The 27,997-nt window shown below is 39.6% G+C and overlaps 1 protein-coding gene across 4 annotated transcripts in view; it reads right to left on the bottom strand.

Annotated features, from left to right (window-relative positions):
* Atp9b (ATPase phospholipid transporting 9B (putative)) overlaps positions 1–27,997 on the bottom strand; it is a 254,531-nt gene that overhangs the window by 123,716 nt on the left and 102,818 nt on the right. For all 4 annotated transcript variants that reach the window (XM_047526605.1, XM_047526603.1, XM_047526604.1 and 1 more), the window contains 2 exons: positions 12,059–12,134; positions 6,976–7,052 (listed from right to left, as the gene is read on the bottom strand). In XM_047526605.1, coding sequence (XP_047382561.1) covers positions 6,976–7,052; positions 12,059–12,134 — 153 coding nt within the window. The remainder of the gene's footprint in view (positions 1–6,975; positions 7,053–12,058; positions 12,135–27,997) is intronic.

Here is a 27,997-nt window from a genome sequence, read left to right as displayed (position 1 = left end):
GAATGTAGATTGTGATACTATATTCTACAACATGTAATTCTTTGGTGAAGCACATTTTTAAACAAGTATTTAAATTTGAAAATATTACTTAAGAAGGCAACTATTAGAAATACTAAGGGGTGCTACGAGTCTATGCAACCCTAAGAGAAAAGGAAGCTACTCTATGGTAAGATTTTTATTATAAATCTAACGATATTAATAAACTGTGTTTTTTAAATAAGAAAGCTATTCTCCAAAACTGCTTTGATTTCAACTTGCAAAATACACCATAGGTGATTGTATTTTGCTCTATTATCTGAAAATGTCTTTGCAACAATCCAGATAACAAGAAGTGGCTCTAATTCATGTAATGGCACATGTCACCTGTCTCTCTGTCAATGAGACATGTGAAAGCATCTTTTTATCAGAAACACAAATCAATATACCCAAGGGATTACAATAACTGCTTGAAGCAATTTGCATTATTATTTCATCCTTGCTGTTCTTGCTCTGAGCAACTTATTATTATGAACGGCATGAAAATGGCAACCTGTCACAATTGATTTCTCTTACCCTCCTCTAAGAGTTCTTCCCTCTTAGGTGTGATCAAGTATCGCCTTATGAAAATGTGTAAGTTGGTTCTATAAAGCAGTCCATTATTGCAGTTCTTGTAATCTAAACTTTCACCAAATATCATTGCAAAATTGCTTAGTAATAATATCTTTTGATTTGTTCAAAGTTTCAAAATAAAACTTTCAATTCTGAGTAGAGCCCACTTCCTCACTAAGCACTATGATGAGGGGTAAATTCTAATTCTGAGCTTTAAGAACTCATTTTTATCCTAGAATTTTTCATCTAGATCTAACAAAAGGCTACAATTTATTCTTAATCTCCTTCTGGATAAAACGCATTACAATTTCTTTAAAAAGTTCTAGTAAATTCTTATAATAGGCATTGTTTTTTCAATTATGTCAGGTAATCAAATTAGATTCCAACACCAATTCTAAAACCCAAAAGTGTCGGGGTTTCCGGGACCCCCAGCCTTGGGCACGGTCAAGATGGCGCCTGGCGCTGAGCCAAAAGCGGCCAGCTATACAGTAAACAACCAGCGAATTCCAATGATTGGCTAGTTAACGATGTGATTAGAGCATGCCCCCCTTGTGTACCTATTCTATGCCTGCAGCTGTCCGCGCGTTTACCTCGTGTGCTCTCCCCTGATTGGTTGAAGTGTATATAAGCTTGAGGGGTGGGGGAGTAGGGAGAGAAGCGGAGAAGCTGAGAGTAGGAGTAGAAGCGAGGAAGAAGAGTGCGAGCGAGGGCGAGAGCCGAGTGGGAGAAGCGGAGCGGCCGAAGCAGGTGTGAGCCGAGCGGGAGAAGCGGAGCGACCGGAGCAGGCGAGAGTTAAGCAGAGGGAAAGAGAGCGAGAGAAAGAAAAGAGAGAAAGGGATAGAAAAGAGGGAAAGAAAGGAAGACTGTGCACAATAAACTTCCAAAGCTTCAGACGTTTGTCGTGTCTCTCTCTGCGGGCAGAGGGAACGCGATACAAAAGAATAGATCAAATTGGGGTATCTGCCAGAGTCACTGAATTGAGTTACACAGAACTGTTTTCCACCTCAGATTTCAGTGACCAGAACAGAGATTCTCAATCTCTAGTGTATGTCAGAACCTCTACAGAACCCCATTTCTTCCTCAGGAAGTTTGCCTTTTCAGGTCCAATCCAGAGACAGCATCAGTACTGGGAGAGGCAATGCTACTGCCAACCCAGACAGCTGGAGCCTGGTGATAGCTGGTGGGTATCAGAGAAGTGAGGAAGGGTGGCAAGGTGAAAGTTCTTCATTCAGCTTTTTAAAAAGCACATTTAGGGATAGTCTGGTATTCACAGCCACAGGAAACAGGAAACAAGTGCAAGCATCTGGGTCCAGGCTTGGGTTTCGGAGTGCCCCTGATGTTCTTGGTTCTGCATGTCTGAAGCATTTCAGTGAAAGAGACTCCCCATGAAGAAGGGGGACAACTTCCTCAAGATGACAGCAGGCTGAGGGCTGCCTCTCCACTAGCCTGAGAGATGCCAAGGAAGCTACGAGTGAAAAGTAGACTGCCAGGGCCTGTCAAGCACAGGTCATCTAAATTTGCTATCACACCACCTGGCTTTTGCTTCTGTACGCTCCAACACCTTCTATGGAACTGGTGGAGAAGTCATCTAGCTGTTTCTCCCCAAAGGGGTCAAACTGCATGAAATTCTACTTTCCTTTTTCTTTCTTTCTTTCTTTTTTTCTTTTTGTCTATTTCTTATTCGGGGGAGCATACCCAGCAGCTGGGCCTCTGGGCTTGGCTGCTGATAATAATATTTACTTATTTTTTAAGAAGTTAAAGAAGAACAAAGTAGCCAATATGAAAAGAAAAAGGAGAACTGACCAAAAGATGCCTGGGAATGTCTGCCGAGTGGAATGACAAGTTTAAAACAAAAGTTATGAAACAACTGATGAAACTGGCTGAATGCCACACATCTACCTGCTCAGCTCTAGGGTTTAGAAATTGTAAGATCTGGTCCTTAATGACCCTCCAATTTGAGTGGGGAAGAAGGCCCGTCAACCTGAGCCAAGGGGAAAGGGAGGAGTAGGAAGAGCCCTGGGCCTCTTTCCACCAGTGTGTGTGATGAGGGGTGGTGCCCAACAGCAAACAGCCTTGCCGAGACAGAGCAAGCAGACACCATGATATGGGAAGGGCAGACCTCAGGGCTAGAGAGTGGGCAGAGTGTTGGCTTCAATTTGCTGCTGTCTTATGGAGCCATTTGGACCTAGTTAACAACAGCTGCTCTATACTTGGGTCTGATCTTTTTAGGAAACTGCCTGGTAAGCTTTACATCTCTGCTGGAGCCAGAGAACCAACATATTAGAAAGAGTTCATTCATTTAGCCATTCTGTATGTCAACCATTATGTGCATCATTTTTGTTTACTCTTAAAGCAATTTGATCCTAGAGAGAAACTTCTGGATGCAGGGTTATACTTGTAGTAGAAGGCAAAAGACCCTACAGGCATCAATGAAGCAGCAGAAGAGGAACAGAGAGGCAGAGGCAGAGGCAGAAGTCAGTGAGAGGATGTGCAACCTTTAAAGAATTCTGTACTTCTGCTATATCCAGGAAAACAGGGGATTAATCAACAAGCACATATTGGCTAAACCGAGTTGACCCTGGGAGAGTCCACAAGCCATTGAGGAGTATGAGATTGCTACTATGTCCCCTTGAGAGAGAAGGCCCATGGTTTTGGAGTGACATGTCAGCAGAGTAATTTGAGCTATTAACACATATTTTTGAATGAATTAAGGAGTGGGAACTTAAAAAACAATTTTGCAAATTTGCATGGTCCTCATATTTACATACATTGTTAATGAAGGCAGAAAATAAATGAAATATGAAGAGAGTGAAAGGAGGGAGGAAAATGAGGGAAGGAGAGAGTGGAAGAGATATATTGACTGACTAAATATTTTCTAGTAATCAGAGAAGCCATGTCATATTTTAAATGGCAGTCATACAATACTATGTAATTTTCTTTTAAGAATCTGAACATTATATGTTTAAGTTACTTCTTGATGCCCACACTAAAACTTATTCTTCCACAGAATTAATATTTTTCTTCTTTAGAAATGAAGACCCTTAATCCTTTTATGAAAGCATTAATAGTACTGTTATATTGACTTCTCTCACCGGAAAAAAAAAAACAAAATCCTTTCCTTTATGATACAATCAGCCCTTGTTTTTAACCAACATTCTTTAGGCTTTCCTCCCCGAACCCTGACCCCCAGATCCCCCAATGTCACACCCTTGTGTCACCCTGGGCCCCTGGAATTCTCTGATGCTGACTTTGCAGGCTACTCCTGCTTTTCTCCTGGCAGGCTCCTGCCAGCCTTTCCAGCTCTTCCCCAGTGCCACCCTGCACACCCACCATCACTGCTACCCTCTCCCATGATGTTCCCTTTGTCCCTGGTTATTACTCCTCCACATGGCCCCTTAAACATTACATTTTGGGGGTTCCACAAGGTCCACTTGCACACTGAAGAAGCCCTGAAGAGCTGCAGTCACAGCCCTGCTGCAGGCAGGCACTGGTGCTGCTGGCTCCATATCTCTAGTTCCTCCTGCATGGGGAGCAGGACTGTTCTTATCTGGTTTCTTGAGTATCATAGCTAAGGCCACTTAGTTGCTCTAGTCAATGAAGTGTGACCTTCAGAGAGACCTTCAGCAGAGGCCTTCAGAGTCAGTATGTGAAGTGCTAGTTGTTCTTACCTCAGAGGCTATGATGAGCCTGAGTTAGACACACCACACACAAAAGGGACCACTGCGGTAAATCACTGTGATTTGGGCAGTTTATGATCCCAGCATGGCTTAACCTGTCCCAACTGTAACCACTCCTTAATTCATTCAAAAATATGTATTAAGAGCTCAAATTACTCTGCTGACAAGTCACTCCAAAATTGAATTTCAGCTAACATCGTATCAATCAACCCCATGTATAAAACAGTTGTTGGGATGTCAGGATGTCCTTGTCTCTCTGAAGAAATCTAAGGAAACTCAGAAGAGTAATTCGATTTCCCCTTAGAGTACTTGCAGTTTCATTTGCACCAGTCTTCCTCAAAGTCCAAAAGTTTTGCTCGCCTCACAAGCAAAAGGCCCTGGGTTCGATCCCCAGCACCGCCCCCCCCGCACCCCCCCCCCCAAAAAAAGTCCAAAAGTTTGCTGGTTCATTAGCCTATGGAAGAACACTAGATGTAGTCTTCAGAAACTAATGTCTAACAAAGAGTAAACAGAAATCAAGGAGCTAACATCACATATTCCCCTTCACTCAACCTACCTCAAAATCAAAACTTTCCCTGGATTCCTTCAGCCCATTTATACAGTATGCTTGAAACCCTTTTCTGAATTTTATTCTTATAAAACTAGCATTGACCACTCAGATTTCATTATACATACAAATTTACCTGATCACTTTCTCTCTTGGGTTATTCCTTAGTTTAAAAATGTTTTTAATTTTCAGGTCTAAAAATAAATATCTCCGAACGTGCCCTGTTGCACGTGCGCCCCACAGGGTGTCTCCAGGGAGTCGCAGCGGCCCTGATGCACCATGCTCTTCTGGGGCTGTGGTGTGGGTACATGACCCCACCTGAGAAGCTCCAGAGGGACCAGCCGGGGCTGTGGTGTGGGTGCACGACCCCACCTGAGAAGCTGCAGAGGGACCAGCCACGGGAAGGTGCTCCAGGAGCCAGGCACTGCGTACCTTGCACAAACTAGTTAGTAAGTATTTACTGACTGGAAGTGATAGGCTGAAAAACATTGGCACTCAAAACATTTCATTCTTTAGAGTAAGAACTATATATGACATCTATTAAACATCTGTCATTCCAAGAGCAATGCATACATTATCTTGTTTTCAATATGTGGACACTGTCTCCATTTATAGATGAGGAAATTAAGATGAATTGTGACATGTGTCCAAGACCAAAGGGCAAGTCAGTGGCAAAACCCAGATTCTCACCCAGATAGTGAGAATTCTTAATTCTTAACCCAGTGCCAGAATTCTTAATCGTGATCATAAACTTACAAGGTCACTTAAATTACTCTGAATCAAAATTCCACGAAAAGAATACAATGAGCTAAAAACAAAGGCTATATAGAGAAAAAAAGTGATGAAATAATGGATCAAAGAAAAAAACAGGAAATAAGTTAAACTGAGGTGGAATTAAAAGTTAATTAAAAGTTAATTAGAAGGCAGTCTAACTTTTAAGATATTAAACTTTACACTTGTTAAATTTACCTTCAAATATCATAAATATAAAGGGTGAAAAGATTAGAAAAGCACTGAACTTATACATGTACTAGAATATTCTATTTGCTCGCTTGGGAAAAAAAAAATCACCATGCTTCCTTGATAATGTACAATAAGTATGCATGTGACTCTGTAAATTATTAGTTGAATAATTTGCTTTTAAATGTTAATTTTAACACTATCATAGAATTAGTGACTTTGATATATTTGATACTCAAAGTTACAGTATTAATCTAAAGAGATAACTTTCCCCATTATCTCAATGAGAATTTATAATGCAGCCAGCCCCTCACAGAGTAGGCTTCTGGGTACCGCAGACAGGCCATGCACAGGTGGTAAGATTTTCCTAATCTTAGAAAGGCTATATTTTCCAATGGCATTTAGCTGAAAAAACTGCACTTATTTTATCCTAAACATGTCTTTTTAAAAGGATTATTTAATTTGTAATAAATTTCCCTAAAAGACAACCTTTGCCATTGGTTACAATGTGAGGAATGAAGCCACACAAGGGTGTTGGTTCTACTTAAACATGCAGACTGTACTCCAAGCAAAACATGAGTAAAGTCAACCTTGAGGAAGAACTTGTCATCGCTGTATATGGAGCACACTGTGACTCTACTGAGTAGGCGACTACTGAGAACTCACACCAACTTTGTGTTGTGATTTACTTGCACATGCTGACTGTTTGAGTAATAATTTTAGGAATACAATCAAGCAGTCTTTAAAATTAAAATTTGGTTTTCAAAATGTATCTTTTGCAGTAGAAATAAATAAAATTGCTTTAACAATATAAGCTAAATGCTATTAAAACATTAGTGAAGATTTCCTTTTTTAAAAACATAAATCATCAACATAAAAATAAAGAATACAATTTGTAAAATAAACTGAAGATGAGAAATTGAAGACCCACCAATAACTATTAAATTACTGACAAATTATAGATCTAACAATGCAAATTCAAGACTCACATAAAACTCTGATTAGGTAAAAAAAAGTTGCATTTGCAAATTTTTAAAAAATGAGAATGGTATTTTATAAACACAGATAAATCATATCCCAAATAACCAGCACTTTTGATGTTACATATTATGCCATGTGAACGAGTTATTTGGAACAATACAGACTTTCTTACTGAAAGGAAAAGTAAGGTCGTTAAAGCATCAGTTCCTTAATCTAGCCTACCTTATTTTTTGGATTGGATGTGTTCATTACACTTCGAGTCTCTTTTCCAGTATAAATGACAACACCTATTACAGTACCTGCAAAAACATGAAAGTGGTTCTTATGGAGACACATGAAGGAAAGCAAAGAGATAGCAGTCCTCATTAACTGTCTTGATGGAAAATACATTAGTCTATTTGATTTTATACACATTTATTCTACAGTCAATTTCGTTTGGTTAGTTCAAGAAAACCTAATCTCAACTTTTTAAATGGACTTAGACAATGTCAAATGATTTGCTGAACAATACAAATTCACCTACATGTAACTTTAGAAAACGCACTAACACTCTTTCCCTGCAACAGAAAGAGGGACTCTGCTGACACCCCACTGAGAGACAATGCTCTTGACAGCTGTGTGGCTGGACTCGCCAACCAAAGGGGACAAGAGAACTGCTTCTTTAAGTGAGAGTGCTTCCACCAAGACCAGCAGGAGCATCTGCTGGCACCTCAGATGCTTGCAACCAGAACAGCAAAAATATTTTAGAAACTGTTAACTTCTCATTTAGGAGCTATTAATCTCTTTTATTCATATCTTCAAAAGTCTGGTTTTCTAATTTTACACATAAAGAAGATATGAAAATTGTTAAACCTAAGAGAAAAGAGTAACAAAATGCCCTTATAGCAGCCCATAGATTACAAAGTCTCAGGACACCCATCTCTGGACTATCTAAATTATACACCATGGAATCTCTTTTTTAGAACTATGGCTATATATAATTTCTATTTCTAATTTTTGTACTTAAGTATTTTAAATTTTGAAGGTGAAAAACACAATTATAGTAAGGTAATATGTATAACAGTGAAATTAACCACTGTAAAATTAACTATAATAATTACACAAAAACCCTTCAATGTCACATTAATCAAACACATGAAATTCAGTAAATTGTCAGGACCCAAGAAGCAGATATGTCATGAGCTGCTTCTCTGAGTCGATGGAGCACTAGCCACAATCTGTGACTCACAGTTGCCCCTGCAGCAGGCCAGAGAGATGAAGATGCTAACCAGGTGTCCTCGGCAGCACTGTGTGCAGTGTGTTCAACTGTGCCTCACTGGGAAGGAAGTGGGGCTTCCATCTGTCACATTTGTGGAAGGCACTGGCAGCCCAGAAGTTCCATGTGAGCTCACCTACCTGCACAAGACGATCTCTACATAATATCACCAGTCCCATAAATTTCCTAGGTGAGAGGACTACACTTAATGTTCAGAAAAATGCTAAATACATAATGATGTAATAATGTAGAAAGCTTAAAAGAAACTTACATGGTTGCATCATAGGATTCTTTGAATGTTAAAAGAATAAGGTAAAATATTAAAGATGGCCTGATCAATATTTTCTTCCTATTTTACCAATTTGACTTAACCAAAATGTAAAAGTGCCACTAATGCAAACTTATGTAACAAATAAAACTGCATAATTAATTCATTTTTTTTAACAACAGCAGAATGAAGCCTCAGAGGAGCCTTCACAATAGTCAAGCTAGAAACCTTGTCCTAAGAGCCAAGGTAGATCATGAACAATGTGGATCCTAGGCTGCCACTGCAATTTACAGTATCCAAATTAAAGGTGAGAAACAACAAGACTAAAAAACACATAGCACACTTTAACAAGCCTTGACACAATTTCTGTTGTCATACTTATATAATTTATTTACATCTGCTAATGGTTCTTATATGTACTTTCTCATTTGATTCTTCCTAAAAATGAGTACTCACTGTAATTAACTTAAAATCCATGGTTTTCTGAGTCTCATGCTTTTCTAATTACTGAAGCGAGTACAGGAATACATGGGATATCCTCTATTCTCTTGTATTTATGGAGTGGTACAGGTTAAAAGCCAGTAAGCCCTGTATAAAGAAATACAGGAAGCCGGGCTCGGTGGAGCACACTTGGAATTCTAGTGATGGGAGGCTGAAACAAGAGGATTGGTAGCTCAAAGTCAGCCTCAGTCAGTGAGGAACTAAGCAACTCGGTGAGACCCTGTCTCTAAATAAAATACAAAAAAGGGCTGGGGATGGGACTCAGTGGTTGAGTGCCCCTGAGTTCAATCCCCAGAACACCCCCCCAAAAAAAAAATTAAAAGAAAAAAAAAAAAAAAAGGAATACAAAAAAGGGACAGGCTAGCAATTCTGAAAATGAGCCACGTGAGGGCAACATGGCCTGACGTGCTCTAGTACTACATCAGATAATGGAAGACCAAATGTGACAAGCACAGATGTTTTAAGACTTCCCAGTAAATAAAATATTTAAATGGGAATTTCAAAAAACTTTATATTTTAAGTATGAAATTAAGCCCCCCTCCTCCTAGCTCCAACTTGGGAAGCTTCTACTCAGAAAGACATCGATTTGGAAATGTGTTTATTTATTAAAACCATGACCACAAAGAAATTGCTAACAGGAAGGTACCGTGCCACAACGTCACTAAGGGTGATGGTGATAAAATATTGGTAAGTATTTAGCTCAGTTTGTAGCAAGAAAACATTTTAGGAGATTTATGAGCACTTAAACTCGAAAGCCAGTTTAATTTCCCTGATCCATAATTATATATCTCATATTGACTAGTTATTGAAAAGTCAGTGTAAGAAGATGCAGGTGCTGGCTGTCCCCAACAGGGGCATAAGCAAGACATGCCCACCACAGACTGGGTAGCCCCATGCTGCATGACGTGGTATGTTGGTATGACTTTAAACTTCAGTGCCAACAGTCTGTCACTCAAGGGAACAGTTGATATATCAGCTATTACATGAGCCCCTTATTACATGCTACTGAGAAAATTTCACACAAAACCCTACCAACTTCTAATTAACAGAACAGTTGTACTTCAGGCAAATAACTTTCCTAATGCAAATGAAGGAAAAAATACTAACAAGGTCAACTTTACAGGCAAAAGGTACTCTTTATATAAATATTTAACACACATGACCACAAAACAATTCAGTAAGTCAAACTGACGAGTCTCCTGAATATTTTAAAGTATCGACCTACTGTAATACTTTCAGCTGCTATTTTTAACCACTGAGAAAATATTATGTTCAATTTGCTTATTCTCAACTAATTCTTCACAAACCCAAAATAACTTAAAGATGATTCATGTATAATTTATACACATACATACACATATACATGCAAAATATAAAACCTAGACCATTTTAACATAAGGACTGATAGGGGTAAGAATTGGATCAGAAAGATAGAATGCTTATTTATTTAAAAATTAAATCAAACAAAGCAAAAAAATCAATATGTATGTTGTTTGTGTATGAAAGGCAGAGAGTACTGTCAACCAAAGTATGATGCATGCAGATCGGCTGGATACAGTAGAAACAAGTTATCAGGACCACTGGCACCAGCCAGGAACTGACTATGATTGACAGATGCTCTCTGGTGCCTGTCTTCACAAATGCCAGGGTCCACAGTGCACCCTGATGTGGAGCCTTCACATGCTGGGCCTGACAGGGAAGCAAACAAGCATCAAAGAGAGTAGGCAAGGACACCATCTGTCATATACTGACCAAGTGCTAGGTGTGCAGTGACCTGAGGAGACAATGAACTGAACATCAGAACCTCAACAAGATCAAGCAAGGTAGGAAGGTAGGACACAGAGTAACAGAGAGAACCCACTCTTGGGTCTGGTGTCCACATAGCCAGAAGCACAGATAGGGCCACAGGACACCTGTACCAGGTTCAGGTTCCACAAAGCTGGGGACTTCCAGAGGACACATGCAGCCAAGGGTGGACTCTGCAAGGCCAGAGGCACAGAGAGGGACACACAAGCTGCACCAAGAACAGGGTCCACAAGCCAAAGACATCAGAAGTCACAAGGACAGCAGCAAACTGGACAGAATTCTGAAGCCCACACAAAGTGCTCCAGGAGACAGCTCCAGCAGAAGCAGCACCCTCCCACGTGCCCAGGACCTGCACTGCAGTCTGTTTTCCTGGCTATTTCTAATGTTCTCAGCCTTACCCACTTGCTCTGACCTCCTTGGCCAATTTTTGTTCCCAGCCCCACAGATCTTTGGGGTTGGATCTTCAGGCAACTTCCCACTGGGACACGTCTTTCCACTTCAATCCTCTTAATGACCTTTGGGTCAGAGTTCATTTTGAAAATCTCGTTCTTGTTAAGACTGCTACTTTCACAAAACACAATAAAAATGAATTGCCAGAACAAAATAACCAAACTAAAGAAAACATATGCGCCAATATTTCCAACAGTGGTAAACTATATCCAACTGCTATTAGTTTCCAAATAATTTATTCTTAATTCACACATTTATCATGAGTAAACTGGAGAGCCCACTCTGTGCATGCTTGATGCACCATTGCAGGGGACTAAGCACCTAGAAAGGCCTGTCACACCTGACGCCCCATTCCAGAGGACTAAGCACCTGGAGAGACTGTCTGTACACACTCAACGCCCCATTCCAGAGGACTAAGCACCTGGAGAGACTGTCTGTACACACTCAACGCCCCATTCCAGAGGACTAAGCACCTGGAGAGACTGTACACACTCAACGCCCCATTCCAGAGGACTAAGCACCTGGAGAGACTGTCTGTACACACTCAACGCCCCATTCCAGAGGACTAAGCACCTGGAGAGACTGTACACACTCAACGCCCCATTCCAGAGGACTAAGCACCTGGAGAGATTGTCTGTACCTACTAGAATTCATATCTTCATCCTTGAATTTGTTTTAAAACTATAAAAGTGAATCCTCTCTCATACTGTGTCCCTGGAAGGTGAACATGTGCACTCCTGAAGGAGCCTACTGTACACAATGGCATACAGCAAGCCCTCCATTTGAACACAGCACTGCTAAAATTACAACTGGCTCTAAGGCACACTGAGGAGTGTATTAGAAAACATGTCAGAACACAGAGAATCAACTGGGAAGACGGCACCACCCTGCCGCGGGTGACGAGGTACACAGGCCTTACTACGGACTTACTTGGGTGGAGGTCCCTAAGTATTTCAGGGAATTCTGAGAAAGCTGTTTAGAATCTTCTACCGGGAGAATTCAAACTTCAAGAATAGTTTTCTTACCTGATGCAACAATGGTGCTCGCCCACAATGTGTTTTCTATGCTGAGACTTTCATGAACAGGAGGGTCACTGTCTTCCTGTTCAGGGACAGAAAAACAACAAAACTGGAAAATTAGCATGTTCCTTTTACTATTCCTACTTTAGATATCTACAGTGTTAGAAACCTCTTAGTAGCTTACTGACACATAATTAAAAACAGTAAGTAATACCATGCTAAATACAGAAAAATTTGAATTTCTGATCATATAAGCCATGACCCATCTTCCAGACCTTTTGTCACAAAATATCGACATTATGCTCTGGAGGTTGATAATTCTTCTGGAAGGCACACCTCGACTTCAGTCCTGGAGCAGGTACTGCCTGGCTCTGGCCTGACTGTGACAATGAGCCTCCAGTGCAGTCCAGGAGGAGGCTAGCAGTAACAACGCCCTCCCATGGCTGCTGGCAACACAAACCAACAAGGACAGCAGAAAGCTGGCAGGCAAGGCAGCAGGGCTTCCCTGGCTTCCATGTGCCCTCTAATAGAACCTGCAAACACCCTTCCTGTGGTGCCAGAGCCAGCACCTGGCCTGCCTTCCCCTGAGGTCTCTTCACTGAGTGCCACACTTCCCTCTCTTTCTTTGCAGAAGGTAAGGGGTAGGGCTGGGGTTGTAGCTCAGCGATAGAGCCCTTGCCCAGCCTGCATAAGGCACTGGGTTCAATTCTCAGCACCACATACAAATAAATAAATAAAATAAAGGTTCATTGACAGCTAAAAAAAATAAATTAAAAAAAAAAAAGAAGATATGGGGTTAAAAAAAAACACCTCACAGTCTACCACATCTGTCTTGGTCAATTAGAAAGGTATTAATAAATGTGCCCACAACTGGGATCTAATGGAAAAGTAGTATAAAGGAACCTCAGAATACAAGTTGTAAAAAGGAAATTTGAAGGACCTACCTTTAATCATTTTTAATATTTAGCTTTAATCTAAATACCTTTTTCATAAAAGTATTACATATGCTGTGATACTATAAGAGCAAGCTAAAATCACATCTTCGAATGTGTTGTAGCAACACTCCTGGAGTAAAAATCACTTTCCAGCAAAGGAGGTAACATCAACATGGACTGATCATAGATGAACTCTTCTGCAAGGACAAGGGTACTGCATGCACAAGCATGGAATACGCCTGAGACAAAAAACACTCCCACAAACACCACAATACACACACAACCCAAGTCTTTTCTCTTAAATTCCTTTTAAAAATGCTGTTATTATGTTGGATGTTTTCATTTCTTACACATTTTTATTGGTGCACTATATTATACATAATGATGGTATTTGTTGTTACATGTTCATACATGAATTGCTGTATATTTTTCATTAAACACAAAAATTCAAATATAAGTTGTATGTTGCTAACTTTATGTATAGCTATCAGTCATACATCAATATCGCAACAGCTGTACCTTCAGTCTAGTTTTATGATTATCTTCTTAATGTTCATATCCAGAGAGAACACTTAGAACTTAAAATCTGAGAATTTTCCTCTTAAACTAAAGTCATAGTCCATATATAAATGTGTATATAGCTCAATATATATTTGATAATATATCAAGATATATTTTAATATAACAAGGAAACCAAATGTGGGAAGGAAAAGAAGAAAAAAAACATTTTCCAGGACCTGGATCCCAACAGTGTGCCTGGGCCGGGAATCACTCAGATCTGGATCCCGATAGTCAGCATGCCTGGGTTAGCAGCTAGCTATGAAGAGTAAAGCTGTAGCCTTTCAGCCAAACACTCCCGGGTCAGTCACAGACCAGTGTGCTGAGGGCAAACACCAAGGTGGGCAGACGAGGCATGTGGAAACAAAGAGAATGCAGTCTCCTCTGTGTGGGACCAAGCTGGGTCTGGAAAGCAGAGCGCGGCAGATGCACTGAGGAAGAGCCATCTTCAGCATACCCGCTCTAGTGTGACCAGTCTCTGCCTCATTAGCTGCAAGTACTTTTAATTTTGCAGGCCCCAGGAACTATGTTTTTCAATTAAATTTTATCAAGTAAAATATGCTGCATTTAGTAGTTACATCTTGTGAAAACTACTGATAATTATTAAGTGGCACTGATAGGCAAAATACTAAACACAAAGTGTCTTAAGTGTAAAAATGGAGGTTAATATAATGCCAATAAAAATACTATAAAAGTTCTTGAAAAATCAAAGAATATTTGTGTTTATATTTGGATGACAGCTATAAGAATTTTTACACTGTAACCACTTTACTTTTATATAATCTTGTAGCAAAGGTGATATGTTTACAAATTTCTGTATCTATCTGAATGAAACTGAGCTCTGCAGAGTAACTTGCACATCATCATTAGCCTTTAAAAGGCACAAGAATATTCAATTACTCTGCTTCACATTTTCCAAAATGTTCTTCTTACAATGCCAGGCAGGGAGTTGTCGATTGTTCCCATGTTTATAACTGAAGCAGTTCTTCCAGGTAGATACAAAAATTGTCTAACTCAAAAATAAGTAATCGAAGAAAACTGAGTTTTCCCTTTGACTCTTATGCTTTTGTAGAACAACAACAACAAAAAATCATTTAGAAAAGAAGAGCAAGTTGCCTCAACAGATGAGCTTATTCTGTACTTGATGCATGTCTGAACTGAAATGGCCAGGTTCCAAAACATTTACACAGATACAGTTCTAATAAATGCTGCAGGAAAAAGAGAAATCTAAACGTCCTCACTCCGATTTCCTAAATGCAGTTGAGACTGCATACCCTTTAATTCTACAGACAAGAGTAGAGCTGTTCCAGGAGTCCCAGCAAGCAAGAGTGTATAATTGGCATGAAGAGGTCAAGTGCTGATTTGCAACCTTATCATTTAAAGTACAGAACAAAATTTTCTCTAAACGTATTCTGAGTTATCTGCATTTCACCATAGCAATTTACATGTCTATTTATCACCTAGGACTATAGACTAAATCACTATGGGGTTGAGCTCTACCTTCTGCCCACAGAACAGGCACTCAAATTTACCCAATAAGTCAGTAAATGAAAGACTCTCAAAATTCTCTCACCAATTCCCACAGGCATTGAGTGTCCACACATGCATGGCAGCACACAGGGGTCAGTGCTGGCCACTAAGTTATGCTGCCTCGTTGTGTTCTCTTAGGGTCCCCCTTGGTCCATGGCACCTGCAGCTGCCATCTTCAATGTAGCAACCTGGCACAAATGCATACAACTCCACTTACTTAACTCTTTCTAATGCTTCCCTTAATAAAAATTTAAAATTATTCACATATGCTCACCATTTATCTTCCCCTTATGTTGATCTCCAAGAAAAAAAAGGGCCTTAAAATATACAAAAAATGTATAAGGCTTTCTGAACTGCAAATAAAAGGTATTATACAATTTAGTTTTAGCTATTAAGTCAATGCCACCATTGCTTTTCAGTAACCATTTCACTGTGAGAATGGTTCTGTTCATTCTAACATGCGGTAGTCTGAAGAACACATGTAGTATCTACGCATTTCTTTCCAACTCTGTAACAGCAGTGACAGACTTTAAACATTTGTCTAATAGAGAAAATTATTATTATCACTACTTTCTGTAGTGGGGAATAAAAATGGGGCAGATAGGAAAGAAATTTACTCTATTAACTTTCACTTTTGGTTTTCTTCTCCTTCAGGTTATATAGTCTGAAAAGATGAAATCTGCTTTGTGGAGAGAATACAAACTGTTTCCATTTCAAGCTCTTTTCTCAATGGTGTACCTTATTTAACAAGCAACAGGAATGTGCTTTTAAAAGCATATTTTGATTGGAAAAGACAGAAGCAATGTCAAGTGTGTTATGACTGGCAAAAGAAATTCCAGCAGAAAATGCGCTGTAAGAAAAAGGAGGGGAGTAGGCCGGGGAAGGGCCACGAGCACTGCGACACTTGCGGACGGACTCCCGAGCGCCAGACTTCCCTGAGGACGCCTGCGTCAGGACTATTCAAGAAGTGAGCCTCAGGAGCAAGGATGTGAACCACTGTTACCACAACAAACACCCCTAGTCTGCCTCCGCACTGCTGAGAGACAGGCAGAGGGGGCATCATACACATGCCTGTTAGATTCTGTGCAGGTCACAGATGCAGACTGTGTCCCTGCTACAGAAGCCTTGGGGCACTCTGTTCCAATTCTTAATTAATAAATTTAAGCAGGGTCCCCACTCCCCACAAAAGGTGTATTTTTTTTTTCCTCAATAACATAAAAAAGGAAAATAAGCAAATACCACAAAATGTTCACTTTATTGAATTTTGCTAATTAAGCCAAATTCCATTTCTAGTTACAAAACTAATTATTTAAGCTTTTCTTTTTCCTATTTGAAAAAAGTTCAAAAAATATTTTTCATCTTAATGCAAAACTCTAGATTGATATATTTTAAAAGAAAAAAAATTACAAATGTCAAACAAGGGCAGTGAAAGGCCATTTATTTTGATTACGTCCAACAAGAATTATAATAATGCATACAAGGCAAACGTGTCTACTCCACTCAAAGTTCTGAAGCGAGTTTCTCTGTTTTAGAATGAGCGCAGTCTCCGACAGAACTCTACCACCACGCTGACAGTGTGCACCACAGGTAGCCCTTCCACTCTGTTCTGACTTGGGGCCATTCCCACCTGTCTTCTAATGTGGACGGTCCTTGCATGTCCTCCTTCTGAGGTGGGAAGATTCCTGTCTCAGTTTTGATGTGGGTGACTCTCACCTCTGTAGAAAACCTCAGACACATAAATTACTAGTGGGACAATGCAGCAACTGCTTGGCATGCCCCTCTGAAAAGAAACCCGGGGATGCTAAGTATCAGTTCACTGAGCCCCATAAACTCCCCAAGAGGGTATCTTTACTTCAATCTAAAATGCACAAGTGACTAAGATGTTGAAGGTTTTAATATCTCCAGGTGATACTAACCCTTCCTAAATGACGAGGCAAGGTATAACATAGAACTTCAAGATGAACTAGGGTAACTCTGGCTAGGGAAGACAACACAGAGCCACCCACAGGAAGCTCTCTCCTGCACACATGCTGCAGTCAGACACAAGGTCACTCTAAGCGGGGTGAGGGTACCAGCCTGAGCAAGGGCACAGTCGCAGCTCTCACACCTACCCAGGCATTTTTGCCTTGATGTGCCTCCTGGCAGACCACCTCGAGACTGGCTCTCAGGAGGGAAAGGCGAAAAAAACAAACATTTCTGGAGTGCCCACACATTTGCTGTTTAGTCTTCCTAAGATCTGGGAAAGTAAGACTGAGAAGGCTGCACTTGGCAAGGGTCAGACAAGAGTCTACTAAGTGGGAAAGTGAAAATTCAAACTCAGAGAGAAGGCTGCTCATATCCAAGTATCTTAGTCCACTCTCTGCTGGCATAACAAATACCACAAACAAGGTCATTCATATTAGAAAAGTAATTCACTCATGGCTACAGAGGGTAGGAAATACATACATTTGGTGAGGGGCCCCCTTGCTGCTTCCTAACATGGCAGAAGTCATCACATGCCAAGAGCTTGTGTGATGGGGAGGGTGAAGGTGCCAAGCTCTCACTTTACCAGGAACCCACCCCTCCTATAGCATCTCACGACCTCACCACCCTTAAAAGTTCCACCTCATAACGCTGTTGCAGTGAGGACTGAGATACCCAGGAATTTAGGGGAACAATCCAGAGCACCAAGGAAAGATTTGTAGCTTACCCTGATTAATGAAGTAAGTACAGCAAGCAGTGGCAGTGCATGAGTACATCCATGCAGAAATGCATGCATATTTCCGTTTCTACTGAGCAAAAGAGCCTTAAGGAAGAAGCATGGGATGCATATGATTTGTAGCATCAATATACAGTGAAAAGGGCGATATTGCCAAGTGGTTAATTCTCTTTCTTCTAAGTGCACTCAGGTTGAAAGGTTTGCTAAGACAGAGACAACCTTGCTCCTGCTTATGAAATGCATTTCATAATACATAAAGCCTGCCATTTGTATAAAGGGATTCTCTATGTGTGCATTCAGTCAAGGAGGGTAGAGAATTTTCAGGAAAGAAAAATTCCAGAAAGTACCAAAAAGCAAAATTTAAATTTGTCATACAAACCCTGAATCCCTGAGAATGAGATGACATGCAGGCACATCCTGCTTTAGCCTCCTGCCACCACACAAACCTCTGACCTCTCCCAGCACCCAGTGGAGCACAGCTCACTGCACCTCGCTCATGTGATGTTAACTAGGTCTACAATGGTGCATCTGACTTGAACATGTACAGACTTTAGTCTCTTGTATTATTCCCGAAGCAATACAATATAACTGCTACTTGCACAGCATTTACATTGCATTAGGTAGTGTAAAGCATACAGAAGGATGTGGGTGGGTTCTATGCAAATGCTACATCATTTTAAACAAGGGATATGAGCATCCATGAATTCTGGCATCCTGGCCGTATTGCTGGGACCAATCCCCCAGGATGCCAAGGGATGATTACATAGTAAAGGAGGACTCATCCCTCCCAATTATTGTTTCCACCAAGACTCAGAAAAGAAAGAGGACAACTGTTTCCCAGGCTTTCTCTTGGTATTACAAGTGCCAAAGAAATGGAATCACTGCCACCACCCCCAGGAAAGACAGACGATACTTAGTTGGTCAACACGTCTTTCCCTTTCTTCCAACAATCTTGAAGGCATCACCCTGATGCAGGCGTGGGAATGTGTGCATGACAGAGAAGCAACAAATTCAAATGAGCATTTGGTGGTCACTTGAGGACTCGGAAACACCATACCAAAGCCTACACAAAGCGACACCTCTCAAGAGACAGGCCTCACCCTTGAAAAGCTAACCAACTACTTGGAAACAGACTGACATCTGCAATTCTGACATCTGGCAAACATCCTTGGATGCTGTGACAGTGATACACGTAGCTTTTGCTATGAGAATCTGAGAAGGCAGGAGGGAAATTCTTACTTCAGGTTTTAGGAAGTCACCAAAAAGCAAGATGGAAGTAGGACGCCAGAGAAGAGTGGGACTCCGACAACCATTCCAACAAAAGAAGAAAACAGGAAACGTTGCCTCTACCTTTTGTCTTTAAATCCTTGAAAACAGAATTCAGAGACAAAAATCATTAAGAATCTTTATGGGTTAATAAAGATTGTGTCGCTTCAGGAAGGTTTAAAAATAGGAGTGAGAAAGAGCAAAGGACAGAAGGCCAAAAGAGCCAAAGGACTCAGTGAATGGGAAGCAGAGTGCTAAGTCACGGAGGGCATCTGATGCCCAAGAGACCCCGGCACTGCCCATGGAAACAGGCCGTGCCTTTGGAGTGCACATTGGTGTGTGACACACAGCAGTTCCAGAGCCACTGCACGCCAGGTCAAGCAGTGCTGTTTGGGAGAGAAGCTGTGCACAACACAACTGGCTGCTCTCTCTTCCATTAAGGAAAGGGCAGGGCATCTTTTCAAATGGCCAGGAACGCTTGCACTTCTTTTACTGTAACCTGTTCATATCCTAAGCACACTTTTCTATCAGGTCTCTACATCACATCACTTTTTTCTTTTCTTTTTTTTAGTGAGACTTAGTTTAACAATTTTTTGAAGTTATGGTACATTCGCATACCATAAAATTTATCCTCTTACCATTTATTTCTACAGTCAGTGAATTCAACACATTCATACTGTTATACAGACTTTGACACCATCTGTCCCCAGAACCGTCATCCTACAAAACTGAAACTCTCCCAGCTAAACATTGAACCCCTATCCTCTCACAGCCCTGGTTCTGACACAAGTCCGCCTACTCAAGGAACCTCATGTGGCAGAGTCATGAAGTATCTATACCTGTGTGGCTTCTCAGTTCACTTAGCACAGTGTTCTCAACAACCATGCAAACTCTAGCATGTGTTGGGGTTTCATTTCTTTCTGGGATCAACATTTAAGGAAACCTTAACAAGATAGATTAGCCCTTTGGCTACAATATGAGTGGCACATATTTTCTCATAGTTCTTCATATGACTTTCAACATTGTTTATGTTTATTTTCAACAGTCAAAGTGCTCTTATTTTCATTTACTCAAATGTGTCAATTTTTCTAAATTTGTTCTGGACTCTGGGTCACAATAAAAAAGTATTGACATAATTCAAAGGTATCCATGTTTTCATCCAATACTAACAAAATATCTAATTTCTCTTTTAATTGCTTTTTTTAAACTCATAGGATATTTTGAAAAGTATGATTTAGTACCCTAAATTTGGTGATTTTCTAGAAATCTTTCCTTTTTATTTTTAGTTTAATTCTCTTACAGTTAGAGAACTTTTTTTATGAGTTGAATTATAAGATATTTTGACATATCTTGATAAATTTTCTCTGTACACATACACAGGTTTCACACTCCACTGCCGACACAGCACATCTCCTGCAACCATCAGTAGGATCAATTTCATGGGTAACATTTGTCAAGTCCTTTACGCCCTTACCCTTCTTCTACTCACTCAATTGTTCAGAAGTGGGTCCTGAGATTTCCACCTGTAACTACGAGTCTATTTCCTCTTGCAGTTCTGGCAGTCAAGAGCTTTACATGCGTGGAAGCTGTTACCAGGTACATACATACAACCATGCTGTCCACTCAACAAACCTAGCCATTCTCACAGTGCTCTGAACCATCAAGATGTGCTATTACTACAAGCAACACCAGCTCCAACTAGAGTTAGCCAGGGGGATAATTTTCTCTTCTTACTTTTAACCTATGATTTTAATGTGCATTCTTGCAAGTACCACATATCTGAATCATGTTTTTTATAAAATGAGACAATTCTTACCTTTTAATTGGGCATTCAGATCACTTATATTTGAACATAAGTTATTAAGAGGTTTTTAAGTTTAATTTCCAAATACTTGGGGGTGTTCAAGCTATTATATTTTTATTTCTAATTGAATGTTGCTCTAATCAATGAATATATATGATTACATTTTTCAAAAACAATACACTGTGATCTGTTTTACACCTAACTATATGTACTCAGGTGTAGGAACCCAGATTGACATGACTACAGCCACCCTGTGTTGTATGCACCATGAGTGTCCCTGAGTCTCCCTACTCTGCTTGCCCAGTTTCCAAACATACCAAAAACAGACAAAACCACAAGAGTGGACTCTGGTGCCCTCTGCACCAGGAATGTACCTGAAACCCTGGATGTGAGCTCGACATAAAACAGGCACCTTTCCTGTTAATGTTTTGCAAAAGCAGTACATCTAATAGAACCTGAATTAATTTGAGACAATAACCTATCATTTATAGGGCAGATAAGAGAGAATGCTGACTTTTAGTACTAATACTGATGTCAATTAGATGAAACGGGTAACTGCAAAACTGTAGATATTGAAGTTATAATCTATTACTATTACCTCCACTTTAAGACTGGCCTGCTGGATGTTTAAAACCAAAAACTTGGAGACCAAACTCAAAGAAGTAAAAGGGCGAAGGAAAAAGCAGCCGGTATTTTGGTCCTTGTCCTCTAAGGTCAGCCAGGACCCAGAGAACAATAGGACCCCTCTCTGGGTCCTTTAACTCTGGTGAGTTACCTGATCTGCTGATGAGGAGGATCAAGAGGACCTTAGAGAACAGGAAGCCGATCAGTGCACATTCTGCAAAGAGGAGGGTCATTGTAGAGGGAAAGATCCCTGATGCTTCCAAAAGAAGCCATGTATGGTCAGCAAGAACTTGACCCAGCCTGGCAGATGGCACCACCGGTAGAGGAAAGCTAAAGGAGTTAAGAGGCTTCTCACATGTTCCCAAGACTGATCTCTGAGGGAATCTCAGCTGACTCTTAAGAGTAGATAGGAACAAGGTCGGAATTGACCAACTTGGTCTTGGTCTTAAACATCTGACAGGAGAGTACAGACAAAGCACTGTCCTATATGGACATTTAAAAGGAAAGATAATTAAAAAAAAAATAATAATATATATATAGATATATAATACCTATATATATAACTTAAGATGTATACGGTGTCAGCCTTCCTCCCTCTTGTGTGGGAGTGCCTAATAATAACGTTCACAAAGAACTCTAGAATCACAGGTTTGTCCTGACTCAATTTGGGCATGATCTCATAAACCTACAAATCTTTCCTACAAACCTTTCCTAAGTTCCTACATAAACCATCTGTTTTTCTCTAACACAATTATGAGTTGCAGAGATACTTCACCTCTTTGGTTAGATATATTTCCAAGTATTTATTTATTTTGTGAATATTTCGAATGGGATGGCTTTCCTGATTTCTTTCTCACCAGAATCATTGCTGAAGTATAGAAAAGCTATTAATTTGTCCATGTTGATCTTATATTCTGCTACTCTGCTGAATTCATTGGGTCTTCTGGTGGAGTTTTTTGGTTTTTCTAGAAATGGGATGTCACCATCAAATAGAGATAACTTGACTTCTTTTCGTATTTGTATCCCATTTCTTTTCTGATTGCACTGGCTAGAGTTTCAAGAGCTGTACTGAATAGAAGTGGGGAGAGTAGACAGACTTGTTTTGTTCCTGATTTTAAAGCAAACACTTCAGCTTTTCTCCATTCAGTGTAACTTCAGGTTTGCCACATACAGCCTTTATAATGTTGAGGTAGCTTTTTTTCTATCCCTAATCTCTGTAGCATTTTTAACATGAATGGGTACTGAATTTGATCAAAGGCCTTTTCTGAATTTATTGAGATGATCATATGATTCTTGTCCTTAATTCTATGTATATGGTGAATTACATTTATTGATTCATGTATGCTGACCCAACCTTGCTTCCCAGAGGTGAAACACACTCAATCATGGTGTATTATCTTCCTAATGTGTTTTTAAACATAGTTTGTTAATATTTTATAAGGTATTTTTGCTTCTATGTTGATCAGGGATAATGATCTATAGTTTTCTTTCAATATGCCTTTCTCTGGTTTTGGCATCAAGGTTATACTGGCTTCACATAATATATTTGGGAAAGTTCCGTTCTTTTTAATTTCATGGAATAATTTGAGAAGACTGGTTTAGTTCTTCTTTAAAGATGTAGTAGAATTAAGCTGAGGATCCACATGGTCCTGGGCTTTCCTTTGTTAGCTTTTAATTGCTGTTTCAATTTCATTACCTGACAGGTTCAATCTGAGCAGGTCATAGGTGTCTAGAAATATGTCTTCTAGATTTTTCAGTTTATTGTAGTATTTTCAAAATAGTTTCTAATGATTCTCTAGATACCAAAAGTGTGTGGTGATATGTCCTTATTCATTTCTAATTTTGTTCATTTGAGTTGTCTCTCTTTTGGTTAGAATGTATAAGAGTTTATCAATCAATATTTTCAAAGAAACAACTCTGTTGCATTGATCCTGTGTTTTTATAATTATTAAGGTAATATTAGTGCTGATCTTAATAAGAATTTCCTGCTTTCCAATGGTCTTAGCATTAGTTTGCTCTTCCTTTTCTAAGGTCTCGAGGTGGAGTATCAGCTTATTTATTTGGGTTCTACTGATGAAACATAGGCATTCAGTGTTATGTTTTCTGCTTAGAACTGCTTTCAAACTGTTCCAGAAATTTGATATGTTGTATCTTTGTTCCCATTTGCCTCTAAGAATTTCTTGAATTCTTCTCTCACTTCTATGATCCATTCCTCATTTGAAAGAGTATTCTTCAATCTCTATGTATTTCTGTGATTTCTATTATTTTTCATGCTGCTGATTTCTGTGTCATTATGATGATAAGTACACAGGATTACATAATTTTTAAAAATTTAGTAACAAATATTTGCATTGTGACCCAGAATATGATCCACTTTGGAAAAGTTTCCATAAACAGTTCTAAGAAGAAAGAAAACTCAGCTGTTTTGGGGTGAAATATTCTGTGCATGCCTTCTTACATCCATTTGATACATATATAGTATTATTTAGGTCAGAAAAATCTTTATTGATTTTATGTTTGGATCATCTGTCTTTTTGTGATAGGGTTGTATCCAAATCACCCCGTATTATTCTATTAGGGTATATCTGGGATTTAATGTCAAGGAATACTTTTTAAAATGCAGTTAGGTACACTGACATTTGGGTCATATATGTTTACTATCATTATATCTTCTTATTGAATTGTTTTCTTAACTAGTATGTAGTAATCTTGTCTCTTATAATTATTTTTTGCTTGAAATCTGCAGTCAGATATGAAAAAAATAGCTATCTCTGCTTGTTTTGGGACTCCATTGGCATGGACTATGTTTTTCCATCATTTTACTTTTAGTCTACCAGTGTCTTTGCCTATGAGGTGAGTCTTTTGCAAACAGGGTATAGTTGGATTTCTTTCTAAATCCATTATGAAAATCTATGCCTTTTCATTGGTAAGTGGAAACCATTTGCTGCCATTTAGGTTTGTCTGCCATATTTAATTCTGTCTTGATTTTCATTTACTTGGTTGCTCTTCTAGTGATCTTCCACTATTTGGGAGATTTGGGATTTGTTTTTGGGTTCCTCCATGTAAACATATCTTTGAGTATTCTTTGTAGTGCCTACTGGTCATGAATTCTTTTAGTTTATCCTTGCCATGGAAGGTTTTTATTTCTGCACTGATTTTGAAAGACAGCTTTGCTGGACATAAAAATCTTGACAGGCACCATTTAGGTTTAGAGCTTGGAATATGTCATTCCAGGGACTCCTTGATTTTAGGGTCTGAGTTGAGAAGTCAGAAGTGAGCTTTATTGGTCTGCCTCTAAATATGACCTAATGCGTTTCTCTTGCAGTTTTTAATACTTTTTCCCTTATTTTCAATGTTAGGCATTTTGATTATAGTGTATCTTGGAGAGGTTCTGTTTTGATTTTGTCTATTTGTGGTCTTATATGCTTCCTGTATGTTGATGCTTATCTTATTTCTAATATGGAGGAAATTTTGGATTTTTATCTTATTGAAGATGTTCTTAAGCCTGTGTCTCCATATTCTCTTCAGTCCCAATGACTCTTGGGCTTGTTCTCATAATGCTGTCTCGGAGTTCTTGCATATTCTGATTGTGGTCTTTTATTTTTTTTTCCCCTTAATTGCATATTACGTATTCAAGTTCATATACCATGTCTTCAAGGCCTAAATTTCTGTTTTCTACACAATCTAATGTAGAGATGATGCTTTCAAGTGAATTTGATTGTGTCTTCAATTTCTGAGTTGTGATTGGTTTCTTTTCATTATCCCCATTTCTTTACTGAAATGGTCTTTCATCTACTGTACTTGTTGCCTTAATTGGTTCCTTATATTTTCTTTTAGTTCACTGGACATTTTAATCATCAGCTTTTCATCATCTTTTCTGGAATTTCATTCACTTATCTGTGGGATCCTTAGTTGAAGGATTGTGAATTTTGGGAGAAGATTTGTTTGCCTGTTTCCTAAGGTTTACAGAGGTTTTGGGTTTTTATATCAATTAAAATGGACTCACCTTCCTCATTTATATGCATGTTCTTTTGTATATAGTTGTGTTTTTTGTTCTGTGACTTCTCTCCATTGTTAAAGTATGAGTATATGTCCTCGTCTGGTGTTCCTCTTTGGGGCCTAGTAGTTGGTTTATGGTTGTCGATCCAATTCTACGTATTTAAGTACTGTTGTGGTTCAGATGAGACAAGATCATGAGTGGGCTGAGAGTCACTGTTATTTGACTGAGCTGTGAGTACTGCTCAGCATCAGGACTCTAGTATGTGAATCTGAAGTGTCCCAAACACTTTCCAGAGCCCCTTAGAGTAAAGGAGAGACAGGAATAGCACTAATGTTAGCAACAGATACATAGTCTTAAAATAAATGGTCAGTGTCTACTTTGACACCTACAACACTAACTGCCATTTACATAGGAATGGTGGAGTAAGCATTTAACATCATCACCAACAAAAAAAAAAAAAAGTGAACTTGATCACACATTCAACAGCAGGTGCCTACTACATTTCCACTGTATTAATAATCTCAACAATGTGATAGGGGAAGGAAATGCATGAACTACATAATCCTAACAGATAGTGGGAATAGATTTCTTAAGTGAAGAGAACATAGTATAGGAAAGCAAGAAAAAATCTGAAATACTTAAAAAGTGACAGGGGAGAGGCCAGAGATAGGTACTAGCTGATGGCTATAAAGGAGTAGCAGCCAGGCATAATGACACATGCCTGTAATCCCAGCAACTCAGGAGGATGAGGCAGGAGGATCACAAGTTCAAAGTCAAGTCTCTGCAACATAGCAAGGACCTAAGCAATTTAAGGAGACCTGTTTCAGAAAATAAAAAATAAAACAAAAAAGGGCTGGGGATGTGGCTCAGTGGTTAAGCATCCCTGGATTTAATCTCTGGTACCCCATCCCCCCTCAAAAAAGGAGGAGTAAAAATATAACTAAAAGTAATAAAATGGTGGAGGAAGATACTTAAGAGAGACAAAAACCAAGGTATGCACACAGAATTGTAAGATCAAAATAACTCAAACCCACAAATAATTTACCCCACTTATGTCAAACCAAGGCTCAATAATAAACATGATGAAGAATAATATTAAAATTGGATTCAATACCCAGCATCACCCACCAATAAAGGCCTTAAAATTAAAGTAAAATTATGCAAATATATATTTTTTTCTGAAACTATTCAGAAAACACAAACCCACACACAATATCACAAATAATGAATATATATATATATACATATAGATATAGATATATATTTGATGAAATTTGAAAAAAATTTAAAAACTTAAAAAGAGAATAAAAATAATTAAGTGTAGAGGGTATGGGGGAAAACTCTCAAATAAAGGGCTTGCTTCCAGTGAATTGATCCAAATTGTTGGCACTGGTGGATTTTCATTCTTTGTGTTTATTTTTGGGCTCTGTTACCCTTGGGTAAAAGGCTGGGTATTGTTAAGCTCAAGGTCTTTGCATACCTCACCTATCTGCCAGCCACTGTGGACATGAGTCAAAGCTGGTTGAAGCAGCTCTCAGCTTTCTGTCTCCCAATATAGGGTGGGATAGACGGGGCAATAATGACAAACTGTGTAATCCTGTAGCAGGAGTGGTGCAGAGTTCTAAATTGGAAGCTCTAGTAGTTGGGATTTAGTCTTGGCAGACCTCTGGACCTCTGTGAGAGGGCATCTGAGATTTGACTAACACCCTGTTGCTGGAGAGTTGCCAATCTCTGCTGGACATCTACATGTCAGGTGACTCCCATAAAGTCCATGGTTAGGGTATAGGGTCTAAACCTCCACCACAGGTTTCACATTCGCTGCAATGGATGTAAACTACCCAGTATCAGCCCTGGAGGGCAGAAGCCCCAGACTGCATCTTCTCAGTAGACCCTAAGGGCTATCGACAAAGGGCACGCTCTCCCTCTCCTCAGGATTAGAAGCTAGATGCCCTAGGCACAATTCTCTTTGTACCTGTTACACTTACACTGGTCCAGACACACTTGGGGACCCACAACAGGCAACTCCTGTCAGTTGGCCACTTCCTTTGAGTTCTCAACTAAGACACAGCACTTGTAAATGGTTCCCAAAAAACTATCCACCCAAAGGCTGAGCAATTTTGGCTGCTTTTTAGTCAACAATTTCACCCACTGAATCTGGGTCCATTAAGATCACCCTCCTTCTCCATTCCAGTTTCCCCCAAGCCCATCTTCCCCGCCCCGTGCTTTCCTCTCTGTTTACACTCCCCCTCCCCTGAGCAGTCAAGCTGGCACATCTAACACATTATTCCTCATATCATGTTTGGAGTTTATGACTGCTGGGTCTCTATGGTTTCTTGAACTGTCCAGTACTGAATTTCTGTGAGTTCCGATAGTCTTGATCAGTCTTCCTGTTTTTCACATCTGGAGCTAAGGACCTGCTGCAAAGTGCACCCTTCCTCTAATCCACCATCTTCTCTTTCTCCACAGTTGTGCAGCCTGAAAGACAGTCTTCAGGGAGGAGAATCCCCAGCTCTGTTTTACCCAAGGCTCT

The sequence above is a fragment of the Sciurus carolinensis genome, chromosome 15 (genome assembly GCF_902686445.1).
Source record: "Sciurus carolinensis chromosome 15, mSciCar1.2, whole genome shotgun sequence".
Taxonomy (NCBI): domain Eukaryota; kingdom Metazoa; phylum Chordata; class Mammalia; order Rodentia; family Sciuridae; genus Sciurus; species Sciurus carolinensis.
The sequence above is the reverse complement of the archived record's forward strand: the minus strand, read 5'-3'. Positions and strand labels throughout refer to the sequence as shown.